The following is an 18,349-nucleotide window of genomic DNA, read 5'->3' as shown; positions in this document are numbered from 1 at the left end:
ACTATCACTACTACACTATACTACTACTACTACACTATACTACTACACTATACTACTACACTATACTATACTACTACACTATACTACTACTACTACTACTACACTATACTACTACACTATACTATACTACTACACTATACTACTACTACTACTACTACACTATACTACTACTACACTATACTACTACACTATACTACTACACTATACTATACTACTACTACACTATACTACTACTACTACACTATACTACTACTACACTATACTACTACACTATACTACTACACTACACTACACTATACTACTACTACACTATACTACTACACTATACTACTACACTATACTATACTACTACTACACTATACTACTACTACTACACTATACTACTACTACACTATACTACTACACTATACTACTACACTATACTACTACACTACACTACACTATACTACTACTACACTATACTACTACACTATACTACTACACTACACTATACTACTACTACACTATACTACTACACTATACTACTACTACTACTACACTATTCTATTACTACTACACTATACTACTACTACACTATACTACTACTACACTATACTACTACTACACTATACTACTACTACTACACTATACTACTACTACACTATACTACTACTACTACTACACTATACTACTACTACACTATACTACTACTACTACACTATACTACTACTACTACTACACTATACTACTACTACACTATACTACTACACTACACTATACTACTACTACACTATACTACTACTACTACTACACTACACTACTACTACACTACACTATACTACTACACTATACTACTACTACTACTGCTGCTGGTACTATAACTACTACTGCTGCTGCCGCTATTCCTACTATCACTACTACTACTACACTATACTACTACACTATACTACTACACTATACTACTACTACTACTGCTGCTGCCGCTATTCCTACTATCACTACTACTACTACACTATACTACTACACTATACTACTACACTATACTACACTATACTACTACTACACTATACTACTACACTATACTACTACTACTACTGCTGCTGGTACTATAACTACTACTGCTGCTGCCGCTATTCCTACTATCACTACTACACTATACTACTACACTATACTATACTACTACTACACTATACTACTACACTATACTACTACTACTACTACTACACTATACTACTACTACACTATACTACTACACTATACTACTACACTATACTACTACACTACACTACACTATACTACTACTACACTATACTACTACACTATACTACTACACTATACTACTACACTATACTATACTACTACTACACTATACTACTACTACTACACTATACTACTACTACACTATACTACTACACTATACTACTACACTACACTACACTATACTACTACTACACTATACTACTACACTATACTACTACACTACACTATACTACTACTACACTATACTACTACACTATACTACTACTACTACTACACTATTCTATTACTACTACACTATACTACTACTACACTATACTACTACTACACTATACTACTACTACACTATACTACTACTACTACACTATACTACTACTACACTATACTACTACTACTACACTATACTACTACTACACTATACTACTACTACACTATACTACTACTACTACACTATACTACTACTACACTATACTACTACACTATACTACTACTACACTATACTACTACTACTACACTATACTACTACTACACTATACTACTACTACACTATACTACTACTACTACACTATACTACTACTACACTATACTACTACTACACTATACTACTACACTATACTACTACTACTACTACACTATACTACTACTACACTATACTACTACTACTACTACTACACTATACTACTACTACACTATACTACTACTACTACACTATACTACTACTACACTATACTACTACACTATACTACTACACTATACTACTACACTACACTACACTATACTACTACTACTACACTATACTACTACTACACTATACTACTACTACACTATACTACTACACTATACTACTACACTACACTATACTACTACTACACTATACTACTACACTATACTACTACTACTACTACTACACTATTCTATTACTACTACACTATACTACTACTACACTATACTACTACTACACTATACTACTACTACACTATACTACTACTACTACACTATACTACTACTACACTATACTACTACTACTACTATACTATACTATACTACTACACTACACTATACTACTACTACACTATACTACTACACTATACTACTACTACTACTACTACACTATACTACTACTACTACACTATACTACTACTACACTATACTACTACTACTACACTATACTACTACTACTACACTATACTACTACTACTACTACACTATACTACTACTACACTATACTACTACTACTACACTATACTACTACTACTACACTATACTACTACTACTACACTACACTATACTACTACACTATACTACTACTACTACTACACTACACTACTACTACACTACACTATACTACTACACTATACTACTACTACTACTGCTGCTGGTACTATAACTACTACTGCTGCTGCCGCTATTCCTACTATCACTACTACTACTACACTATACTACTACACTATACTACTACTACTACACTATACTACTACTACTACACTATACTACTACTATACTACTACTACTACACTATACTACTACTACTACACTATACTACTACTACTACTACACTATACTACTACTACTGCTGCTGCCGCTATTCCTACTATCACTACTACTACTACACTATACTACTACACTATACTACTACACTATACTACTACTACTACTGCTGCTGCCGCTATTCCTACTATCACTACTACTACTACACTATACTACTACACTATACTACTACTACTACTACTGCTGCTGGTACTATAACTACTACTGCTGCTGCCGCTATTCCTACTATCACTACTACTACTACACTATACTACTACTACTACACTATACTACTACTACTACTACTACACTATACTACTACTACTGCTGCTGCCGCTATTCCTACTATCACTACTACACTATACTACTACACTATACTATACTACTACACTATACTACTACTACTACACTATACTACTACTACACTATACTACTACACTATACTACTACACTATACTACTACACTACACTACACTACACTATACTACTACTACACTATACTACTACACTATACTACTACACTATACTACTACACTATACTATACTACTACTACACTATACTACTACTACTACACTATACTACTACTACACTATACTACTACACTATACTACTACACTATACTACTACACTACACTACACTATACTACTACTACACTATACTACTACACTATACTACTACACTACACTATACTACTACTACTACTACTACACTATACTACTACTACTACTACACTATACTACTACTACACTATACTACTACACTATACTACTACACTATACTACTACTACTACTACTACTACACTATTCTATTACTACTACACTATACTACTACTACACTATACTACTACTACACTATACTACTACTACACTATACTACTACTACTACACTATACTACTACTACACTATACTACTACTACTACACTATACTACTACTACTACACTATACTACTACTACTACACTACACTATACTACTACTACACTATACTACTACTACTACTACACTACTACTACACTACACTATACTACTACACTATACTACTACTACTACTACACTATACTACTACTACTACACTATACTACTACTACTACACTATACTACTACTACTACACTACACTATACTACTACTACACTATACTACTACTACTACTACACTACACTACTACTACACTACACTATACTACTACACTATACTACTACTACTGCTGCTGGTACTATAACTACTACTGCTGCTGCCGCTATTCCTACTATCACTACTACTACTACACTATACTACTACACTATACTACTACACTATACTACTACTACTACTGCTGCTGCCGCTATTCCTACTATCACTACTACTACTACACTATACTACTACACTATACTACTACTACTACTGCTGCTGGTACTATAACTACTACTGCTGCTGCCGCTATTCCTACTATCACTACTACTACTACACTATACTACTACTACTACACTATACTACTACTACTACTACTACACTATACTACTACTACTGCTGCTGCCGCTATTCCTACTATCACTACTACACTATACTACTACACTATACTATACTACTACACTATACTACTACTACTACACTATACTACTACTACACTATACTACTACACTATACTACTACACTATACTACTACACTACACTACACTATACTACTACTACACTATACTACTACACTATACTACTACACTATACTACTACACTATACTATACTACTACTACACTATACTACTACTACTACACTATACTACTACTACACTATACTACTACACTATACTACTACACTATACTACTACACTATACTACTACACTACACTGCACTATACTACTACTACACTATACTACTACACTATACTACTACACTACACTATACTACTACTACACTATACTACTACACTATACTACTACTACTACTACTACTACACTATTCTATTACTACTACACTATACTACTACTACACTATACTACTACTACACTATACTACTACTACACTATACTACTACTACTACACTATACTACTACTACACTATACTACTACTACTACACTATACTACTACTACTACACTATACTACTACTACTACACTACACTATACTACTACTACACTATACTACTACTACTACTACACTACTACTACACTACACTATACTACTACACTATACTACTACTACTACTGATGCTGGTACTATAACTACTACTGCTGCTGCCGCTATTCCTACTATCACTACTACTACTACACTATACTACTACACTATACTACTACACTATACTACTACTACTACACTATACTACTACTACTACTACACTATACTACTACACTATACTACTACTACTACTGCTGCTGGTACTATAACTACTACTGCTGCTGCCGCTATTCCTACTATCACTACTACTACTACACTATACTACTACACTATACTACTACACTATACTACTACACTATACTATACTACTACTACACTATACTACTACTACTACACTATACTACTACTACACTATACTACTACACTATACTACTACACTACACTACACTATACTACTACTACACTATACTACTACACTATACTACTACACTACACTATACTACTACTACACTATACTACTACTACTACTACTACTACACTATTCTATTACTACTACACTATACTACTACTACACTATACTACTACTACACTATACTACTACTACACTATACTACTACTACTACACTATACTACTACTACACTATACTACTACTACTACACTATACTACTACTACACTATACTACTACTACACTATACTACTACTACTACACTATACTACTACTACACTATACTACTACACTATACTACTACTACACTATACTACTACTACACTATACTACTACTACACTATACTACTACTACACTATACTACTACTACTACACTATACTACTACTACACTATACTACTACTACACTATACTACTACACTATACTACTACTACTACTACACTATACTACTACTACACTATACTACTACTACTACTACTACACTATACTACTACTACACTATACTACTACTACTACACTATACTACTACTACACTATACTACTACACTATACTACTACACTATACTACTACACTACACTACACTATACTACTACTACTACACTATACTACTACTACACTATACTACTACTACACTATACTACTACACTATACTACTACACTACACTATACTACTACTACACTATACTACTACACTATACTACTACTACTACTACTACACTATTCTATTACTACTACACTATACTACTACTACACTATACTACTACTACACTATACTACTACTACACTATACTACTACTACTACACTATACTACTACTACACTATACTACTACTACTACTATACTATACTATACTACTACACTACACTATACTACTACTACACTATACTACTACACTATACTACTACTACTACTACTACACTATACTACTACTACTACACTATACTACTACTACACTATACTACTACTACTACACTATACTACTACTACTACACTATACTACTACTACTACTACACTATACTACTACTACACTATACTACTACTACTACACTATACTACTACTACTACACTATACTACTACTACTACACTACACTATACTACTACTACACTATACTACTACTACTACTACACTACACTACTACTACACTACACTATACTACTACACTATACTACTACTACTACTGCTGCTGGTACTATAACTACTACTGCTGCTGCCGCTATTCCTACTATCACTACTACTACTACACTATACTACTACACTATACTACTACTACTACACTATACTACTACTACTACACTATACTACTACTATACTACTACTACTACACTATACTACTACTACTACACTATACTACTACTACTACTACACTATACTACTACTACTGCTGCTAGCCGCTATTCCTACTATCACTACTACTACTACACTATACTACTACACTATACTACTACACTATACTACTACTACTACTGCTGCTGCCGCTATTCCTACTATCACTACTACTACTACACTATACTACTACACTATACTACTACTACTACTACTGCTGCTGGTACTATAACTACTACTGCTGCTGCCGCTATTCCTACTATCACTACTACTACTACACTATACTACTACTACTACACTATACTACTACTACTACTACTACACTATACTACTACTACTGCTGCTGCCGCTATTCCTACTATCACTACTACACTATACTACTACACTATACTATACTACTACACTATACTACTACTACTACACTATACTACTACTACACTATACTACTACACTATACTACTACACTATACTACTACACTACACTACACTACACTATACTACTACTACACTATACTACTACACTATACTACTACACCTATACTACTACACTATACTATACTACTACTACACTATACTACTACTACTACACTATACTACTACTACACTATACTACTACACTATACTACTACACTATACTACTACACTACACTACACTATACTACTACTACACTATACTACTACACTATACTACTACACTACACTATACTACTACTACTACTACTACACTATACTACTACTACTACTACACTATACTACTACTACACTATACTACTACACTATACTACTACACTATACTACTACTACTACTACTACTACACTATTCTATTACTACTACACTATACTACTACTACACTATACTACTACTACACTATACTACTACTACACTATACTACTACTACTACACTATACTACTACTACACTATACTACTACTACTACACTATACTACTACTACTACACTATACTACTACTACTACACTACACTATACTACTACTACACTATACTACTACTACTACTACACTACTACTACACTACACTATACTACTACACTATACTACTACTACTACTACACTATACTACTACTACTACACTATACTACTACTACTACACTATACTACTACTACTACACTACACTATACTACTACTACACTATACTACTACTACTACTACACTACACTACTACTACACTACACTATACTACTACACTATACTACTACTACTGCTGCTGGTACTATAACTACTACTGCTGCTGCCGCTATTCCTACTATCACTACTACTACTACACTATACTACTACACTATACTACTACACTATACTACTACTACTACTGCTGCTGCCGCTATTCCTACTATCACTACTACTACTACACTATACTACTACACTATACTACTACTACTACTGCTGCTGGTACTATAACTACTACTGCTGCTGCCGCTATTCCTACTATCACTACTACTACTACACTATACTACTACTACTACACTATACTACTACTACTACTACTACACTATACTACTACTACTGCTGCTGCCGCTATTCCTACTATCACTACTACACTATACTACTACACTATACTATACTACTACACTATACTACTACTACTACACTATACTACTACTACACTATACTACTACACTATACTACTACACTATACTACTACACTACACTACACTATACTACTACTACACTATACTACTACACTATACTACTACACTATACTACTACACTATACTATACTACTACTACACTATACTACTACTACTACACTATACTACTACTACACTATACTACTACACTATACTACTACACTATACTACTACACTATACTACTACACTACACTGCACTATACTACTACTACACTATACTACTACACTATACTACTACACTACACTATACTACTACTACACTATACTACTACACTATACTACTACTACTACTACTACTACTACACTATTCTATTACTACTACACTATACTACTACTACACTATACTACTACTACACTATACTACTACTACACTATACTACTACTACTACACTATACTACTACTACACTATACTACTACTACTACACTATACTACTACTACTACACTATACTACTACTACTACACTACACTATACTACTACTACACTATACTACTACTACTACTACACTACTACTACACTACACTATACTACTACACTATACTACTACTACTACTGATGCTGGTACTATAACTACTACTGCTGCTGCCGCTATTCCTACTATCACTACTACTACTACACTATACTACTACACTATACTACTACACTATACTACTACTACTACACTATACTACTACTACTACTACACTATACTACTACACTATACTACTACTACTACTGCTGCTGGTACTATAACTACTACTGCTGCTGCCGCTATTCCTACTATCACTACTACTACTACACTATACTACTACACTATACTACTACACTATACTACTACACTATACTATACTACTACTACACTATACTACTACTACTACACTATACTACTACTACACTATACTACTACACTATACTACTACACTATACTACTACACTACACTACACTATACTACTACTACACTATACTACTACACTACACTACACTATACTACTACTACACTATACTACTACACTATACTACTACTACTACTACTACACTATTCTATTACTACTACACTATACTACTACTACACTATACTACTACTACTACACTATTCTACTACTACTACACTATACTACTACTACTACACTATACTACTACTACACTATACTACTACTACACTATACTACTACTACTACACTATACTACTACTACACTATACTACTACTACACTATACTACTACTACTACACTATACTACTACTACTACACTATACTACTACACTACACTACACTATACTACTACTACACTATACTACTACACTATACTACTACTTCTACTACACTATTCTATTACTACTACACTATACTACTACTACTACTACTACTACTACTACACTATACTATACTACTACTACTACTACACTACACTATACTACTACACTATACTACTACACTATACTACTACTACTACACTATACTACTACTACTGCTGCTGCCGCTATTCCTACTATCACTACTACACTATACTACTACACTATACTACTACTACTACACTATACTACTACACTATACTACTACACTATACTACTACTACTACACTATACTACTACACTATACTACTACACTATACTACTACTACTACACTATACTACTACACTATACTACTACTACTACACTATACTACTACACTATACTACTACTACTACACTATACTACTACTACACTATACTACTACACTATACTACTACTACTACACTATACTACTACTACACTATACTACTACACTATACTACTACTACTACACTATACTACTACACTATACTACTACTACTACACTATACTACTACTACTACACTATACTACTACACTATACTACTACTACACTATACTACTACACTATACTACTACTACTACACTATACTACTACTACACTATACTACTACACTATACTACTACACTACACTATACTACTACACTATACTACTACACTATACTACTACACTATACTACTACTACTACACTATACTACTACACTATACTACTACTACTACACTATACTACTACACTATACTACTACTACTACACTATACTACTACTACACTATACTACTACACTATACTACTACTACTACACTATACTACTACTACACTATACTACTACACTATACTACTACTACTACACTATACTACTACACTATACTACTACACTATACTACTACTACTACACTATACTACTACACTATACTACTACTACTACACTATACTACTACTACACTATACTACTACACTATACTACTACACTATACTATACTACTACACTATACTACTACTACACTATACTACTACACTATACTACTACACTATACTACTACTACTACACTATACTACTACACTATACTACTACACTATACTACTACTACTACACTATACTACTACTACACTATACTACTACTACTACACTATACTACTACACTATACTACTACACTATACTACTACTACTACACTATACTACTACACTATACTACTACTACTACACTATACTACTACACTATACTACTACTACTACTACTACACTATACTACTACACTATACTGCTACTACTACACTATACTACTACACTATACTACTACACTATACTACTACTACTACACTATACTACTACTACTACACTATACTACTACTACACTATACTACTACTACACTATACTACTACTACTACTACACTATACTACTACTACACTATACTACTACTACTACACTATACTACTACACTATACTACTACACTATACTATACTACACTATACTACTACTACTACTACTACTACTACTACTACACTATACTACACTATACTACTACACTACACTATACTACTACTACACTATACTACTACTACTACACTATACTACTACACTATACTACTACTACTACTACTACACTATACTACTACTACTACACTATACTACTACTGATACTACTACACTATACTACACTATACTACACTATACTACACTATACTACTACACTATACTACTACTACTACTGCTGCTGGTACTATAACTACTACTGCTGCTGCTATTCCTACTATCACTACTACACTATACTACTACACTATACTATACTACTACTACACTATACTACTACACTATACTACTACTACACTATACTACTACTACTACACTATACTACTACTACACTATACTACTACACTATACTACTACTACACTATACTACTACTACACTATACTACTACTACGCTATACTACTACTACACTATACTACTACTACACTATACTACTACTACACTATACTACTATTACTACACTATACTACTACTACTACACTATACTACTACTACACTATACTACTATTACTACACTATACTACTACTACACTATACTACTACACTATACTACTACTACTACTACTACTACTACACTATACTACTACTACTACACTATACTACTACTACTACACTATACTACTACTGATACTACTACACTATACTACACTATACTACACTATACTACTACACTATACTACTACACTATACTACTACTACTACTGCTGCTGGTACTATAACTACTACTGCTGCTGCTATTCCTACTATCACTACTACACTATACTACTACTACTACTACACTATACTACTACTACACTATACTACACTATACTACTACTACACTATACTACTACTACTACACTATACTACTACTACACTATACTACTACTACTACTGCTGCTGCTATTCCTCCTATCACTACTACACTATACTACTACACTATACTACTACTACTACACTATACTACTACACTATACTACTACTACACTATACTACTACTACTACACTATACTACTACTACTACACTATACTACTACACTATACTACTACACTATACTACTACTACTACACTATACTACTACTACTACACTATACTACTACTACACTATACTACTACACTATACTACTACTACACTATACTACTACTACTACTGCTGCTGGTACTATAACTACTACTGCTGCTGCCGCTATTCCTACTATCACTACTACTACTACACTATACTACTACACTATACTACTACACTATACTACTACTACTACTACTACTACTACTACACTATACTACTACTACACTATACTACTACTACTACACTATACTACACTATACTACTACACTATACTACTGCTACTACTGCTGCTGGTACTATAACTACTATCACTACTACTACTACACTATACTACTACACTATACTACTACACTATACTACTACTACACTACACTACTACTACACTACACTACAACTACACTATACTACTACTACTACACTATACTACTACACTATACTACTACTACACTATACTACTACTACACTATACTATACTACTACTACTACACTATAATACTACTACTACACTATACTACTACACTATACTACTACTACTACTGCTGCTGCTATTCCTACTATCACTACTACTACTACACTATACTACTACACTATACTACTACACTATACTACTACTACTACACTATACTACACTATACTACTACTACTACACTATACTACTACTACTACTACTACACTATACTACTACACTATACTACTACTACTACACTATACTACTACACTATACTACTACTACTACTACACTATACTACTACACTATACTACTACTACACTATACTACTACTACTACTACACTATACTACTACTACACTATACTACTACTACACTATACTACTACTACTACACTACTACTACTACTACACTATACTACTACTACACTATACTACTACTACTACTACACTATACTACTACTACACTATACTACTACTACACTATACTACTACTACTACTACACTATACTACTATTACACTATACTACTACACTATACTACTACTACTACACTATACTACTACTACTACACTATACTACTACTACACTATACTACTACACTATACTACTACTACACTATACTACTACTACTACTGCTGCTGGTACTATAACTACTACTGCTGCTGCCGCTATTCCTACTATCACTACTACTACTACACTATACTACTACACTATACTACTACACTATACTACTACTACTACTACACTACACTATACTACTACACTATACTACTACACTATACTACTACACTATACTACTACTACTACTGCTGCTGGTACTATAACTACTACTGCTGCTGCTATTCCTACTATCACTACTACACTATACTACTACTACTACTACACTATACTACTACTACACTATACTACTACTACTACTACACTACACTATACTACTACACAATACTACTACACTATACTACTACTACACTATACTACTACACTATACTACTACTACTACACTATACTACTACTATACTACTACTACTACTACTACTACTACTACTACTACTACTACTACACTATACTACTACTACTACTACACTATACTACTACTACTACTACTACTACTACACTATACTACTACTACTACTACACTATACTACTACTACTACTACTACTACTACACTATACTACTACTACACTATACTACTACTATACTACTACTACTACACTATACTACTACACTATACTACTACACTATACTACTACACTATACTACTACTACTACTACTGCTGCTGGTACTATAACTACTATCACTACTACTCCCATAAAGAGATGAAGCAGAATAGAGTAAAGACCCTATTCCACCAACAGATCTGACGACAGATTATCTGCCAAAGATTTGAAGCCAAACCCAGGAACAGACTATAAATAGAGAACAGGTCATAAAGGAAAGACTGAGATTTCTCCTCTTTTCAAATCCACTCCTGGGTTTGACTTCAAATCTTTGGCAGATAATTTGTCGTCAGATCTGTTGGTGGAATAGGCCTTTACTTGTCACTTCTTGTGTTTTGCATTGTGACTCCATACAGTAACCCTCCTGTAACCCTATGTACACCACAGATAAGACATTGTCATATTTCTAGAAGTGTTGCCCTCTGCAGCACTGTTCTATAGCTAAACATAACCAACATAAATCCAAAGTATATACTGTGTGTATATATATATATATATATATATATATATACACACACTAGGAAGCATAGGGCGGTTCAGAGCTACTATTGTCATCCGTGAGTACGGGTGTCTCTTATCTCTTCTACTTATACACCTGTTCCGGCAGATTACATTCACTACATTGGGCAGGGCTCCTCTGGCAACTCCTCTTCTCTCTACTACAAAGCAACTTCTACTTCTACAAGCATTGGTTATCTCCGTGTCAGCACCAACGTTGTGTGTCAAGATTTGCACTACCGTTATTACGTGTACTGTTCAACTTGAATCATACTTCAGTAAAGTATTTTTTTACTAAACGCACAGGACTCTGGTCAGATCTGTCATTTACCTGCACCCACACACCATCATAGACTTGGGTCCCATCCTGCACCTATAGTAAACTTCTGGCTGAACTATAAGGATATTTATAATGGTGCTGAGAACCCCCCCCCCCCCCCCTCATTAATGCTGATAGTCGCTTTGCTTTCAATAGTTATCTTTTTTCCTTTTACAGATCAACAGCTTTGAAGATGAAGGTGTGCTGGAGGGCAACTGGGGTAATCGATATTCAGGTGGGGTTGATCCCCAGGATTGGAATGGCAGTGTAGACATCCTGAAAATGTGGCGGAAAAGAGGTTACAGACCGGTCAAGTATGGACAATGCTGGGTGTTCGCAGGAGTCATGTGCACTGGTAATATATATTCACTCTTATATCCCTATAATAATATCCCTTTCCCTTACATCCTAAGCAGCAGCACAAATGGGGAGAGTCCATCTTCCTCCAATGATAGGACAGATGGGAACAACAATTTAAGACTTAATTGACAACGCCTATAAGAACCGGCCTACCCTGGCTCCTTGTGTGTTTTCTCATCTCCTGTAGGATGGGCTCAGGCTCAGGCCTATGTGTGTTCTCTCCTCCTGTAGGATGGGAGCAGGCTCAGGCTCAGGCCTATGTGTGTGTTCTCTCCTCCTGTAGGATGGGAGCAGGCTCAGGCCTATGTGTGTGTTCTCTCCTCCTGTAGGATGGGCTCAGGCTCAGGCCTATGTGTGTGTTCTCTCCTCCTGTAGGATGGGAGCAGGCTCAGGCCTATGTGTGTGTTCTCTCCTCCTGTAGGATGGGCTCAGGCTCAGGCCTATGTGTGTGTTCTCTCCTCCTGTAGGATGGGAGCAGGCTCAGGCCTATGTGTGTGTTCTCTCCTCCTGTAGGATGGGAGCAGGCTCAGGCCTATGTGTGTGTTCTCTCCTCCTGTAGGATGGGAGCAGGCTCAGGCCTATGTGTGTGTTCTCTCCTCCTGTATGATGGGAACAGGCTCAGGCCTATGTGTGTGTTCTCTCCTCCTGTAGGATGGGAGCAGGCTCAGGCCTATGTGTGTGTTCTCTCCTGTAGGATGGGAGCAGGCTCAGGCCTATGTGTGTTTTCTCATCTCCTGTAGGATGGGAGCAGGCTCAGGCCTATGTGTGTGTTCTCTCCTCCTGTATGATGGGAACAGGCTCAGGCCTATGTGTGTGTTCTCTCCTCCTGTAGGATGGGAGCAGGCTCAGGCTCAGGCCTATGTATGTGTGCTCTCCTCCTGTAGGATAGGAGCAGGCTCAGGCCTATGTGTGTTTTCTCATCTCCTGTAGGATGGGAGCAGGCTCAGGCTCAGGCCTATGTGTGTGTTCTCTCCTCCTGTAGGATGGGAGCAGGCTCAGGCCTATGTGTGTGTTCTCTCCTCCTGTAGGATAGGAGCAGGCTCAGGCCTATATGTGTGTTCTCTCCTCCTATAGGATGGGAGAAGGCTCAGGCCTATGTGTGTGTTCTCTCCTGTAGGATGGGACCAGGCTCAGGCCTATATGTGTGTTCTCTCCTCCTATAGGATGGGAGCAGGCTCAGGCCTATGTGTGTGTTCTCTCCTCCTGTAGGATGGGAGCAGGCTCAGGCCTATGTGTGTGTTCTCTCCTCCTGTAGGATGGGAGCAGGCTCCGGCCTATGTGTGTGTTCTCTCCTCCTGTAGGATGGCAGCAGGCTCAGGCCTATGTGTGTGTTCTCTCCTCCTGTAGGATGGGAGCAGGCTCAGGCTCAGGCCTATGTGTGTTCTCTCCTGCTGTAGGATAGGAGCAGGCTCAGGCCTATGTGTGTGTTCTCTCCTCCTGTAGGATGGGAGCAGGCTCAGGCCTATGTGTGTGTTCTCTCCTCCTGTAGGATGGGAGCAGGCTCAGGCCTATGTGTGTGTTCTCTCCTCCTGTAGGATGGGAGCAGGCTCAGGCCTTTGTGTGTGTTCTCTCCTCCTGTAGGATAGGAGCAGGCTCAGGCCTATGTGTGTGTTCTCTCCTCCTGTAGGATGGGAGCAGGCTCAGGCCTATGTGTGTGTTCTCTCCTCCTGTAGGATGGGAGCAGGCTCCGGCCTATGTGTGTGTTCTCTCCTCCTGTAGGATGGGAGCAGGCTCAGGCCTATGTGTGTTCTCTCCTCCTGTAGGATGGGAGCAGGCTCAGGCCTATGTGTGTGTTTTCTCCTCCTGTAGGATGGGAGCAGGCTCAGGCTCAGGCCTATGTGTGTTCTCTCCTCCTGTAGGATAGGAGCAGGCTCAGGCCTATGTGTGTGTTCTCTCCTCCTGTAGGATGGGAGCAGGCTCAGGCCTATGTGTGTTCTCTCCTCCTGTAGGATGGGAGCAGGCTCAGGCCTATGTGTGTGTTCTCTCCTCCTGTAGGATGGGAGCAGGCTCAGGCCTATGTGTGTGTTCTCTCCTCCTGTAGGATGGGAGCAGGCTCAGGCCTATGTGTGTGTTCTCTTCTCCTGTAGGATGGGAGCAGGCTCCGGCCTATGTGTGTGTTCTCTCCTCCTGTAGGATGGGAGCAGGCTCGGGCCTATGTGTGTGTTCTCTCCTCCTGTAGGATGGGAGCAGGCTCAGGCCTATGTGTGTGTTCTCTCCTCCTGTAGGATAGGAGCAGGCTCAGGCCTATGTGTGTTCTCTCCTCCTGTAGGATGGGAGCAGGCTCAGGCCTATGTGTGTTCTCTCCTCCTGTAGGATGGGCTCAGGCTCAGGCCTATATGTGTGTTCTCTCCTCCTGTAGGATGGGAGCAGGCTCCGGCCTATGTGTGTGTTCTCTCCTCCTGTAGGATGGGAGCAGGCTCCGGCCTATGTGTGTGTTCTCTCCTCCTGTAGGATGGGAGCAGGCTCAGGCCTATGTGTGTGTTCTCTCCTCCTGTAGGATGGGAGCAGGCTCAGGCCTATGTGTGTGTTCTCTCCTCCTGCAGGATGGGAGCAGGCTCAGGCTCAGGCCTATATGTGTGTTCTCTCCTCCTGTAGGATGGGAGCAGGCTCAGGCCTATGTGTGTGTTCTCTCCTCCTGTAGGATAGGAGCAGGCTCAGGCCTATGTGTGTTCTCTCCTCCTGTAGGATGGGAGCAGGCTCAGGCCTATGTGTGTGTTCTCTCCTCCTGTAGGATGGGAGCAGGCTCAGGCCTATGTGTGTGTTCTCTCCTCCTGTAGGATGGGAGCAGGCTCAGGCTCAGGCCTATGTGTGTGTTCTCTCCTCCTGTAGGATGGGAGCAGGCTCAGGCCTATGTGTGTGTTCTCTCCTCCTGTAGGATGGGAGCAGGCTCAGGCCTATGTGTGTGTTCTCTCCTCCTGTAGGATGGGAGCAGGCTCAGGCCTATGTGTGTGTTCTCTCCTCCTGTAGGATGGGAGCGGGCTCAGGCCTATGTGTGTTCTCTCCTCCTGTAGGATAGGAGCAGGCTCAGGCCTATGTGTGTTCTCTCCTCCTGTAGGATGGGAGCAGGCTCAGGCCTATGTGTGTGTTCTCTCCTCCTGTAGGATGGGAGCAGGCTCGGGCCTCTGTGTGTGTTCTCTCCTCCTGTAGGATGGGAGCAGGCTCAGGCTCAGGCCTATGTGTGTGTTCTCTCCTCCTGTAGGATGGGAGCAGGCTCAGGCCTATGTGTGTGTTCTCTCCCCCTGTAGGATGGGAGCAGGCTCAGGCCTCTGTGTGTGTTCTCTCCTCCTGTAGGATGGGAGCAGGCTCAGGCCTATGTGTGTGTTCTCTCCTCCTGTAGGATGGGAGCAGGCTCCGGCCTAC

At 37.7% G+C, this 18,349-nt stretch overlaps 1 protein-coding gene across 2 annotated transcripts in view; it reads left to right on the top strand.

Annotated features, from left to right (window-relative positions):
- The window catches only part of LOC138772452 (protein-glutamine gamma-glutamyltransferase E-like), a 174,720-nt gene that overhangs the window by 72,367 nt on the left and 84,004 nt on the right, over positions 1-18,349 (top strand). For both annotated transcript variants that reach the window (XM_069952850.1, XM_069952848.1), the window contains one exon: positions 14,807-14,984. In XM_069952850.1, coding sequence (XP_069808951.1) covers positions 14,807-14,984 — 178 coding nt within the window. The remainder of the gene's footprint in view (positions 1-14,806; positions 14,985-18,349) is intronic.

The sequence above is a fragment of the Dendropsophus ebraccatus genome, chromosome 14 (genome assembly GCF_027789765.1).
Source record: "Dendropsophus ebraccatus isolate aDenEbr1 chromosome 14, aDenEbr1.pat, whole genome shotgun sequence".
NCBI lineage: Eukaryota > Metazoa > Chordata > Amphibia > Anura > Hylidae > Dendropsophus > Dendropsophus ebraccatus.
This window is presented reverse-complemented; position numbering and strand designations above follow the sequence as displayed.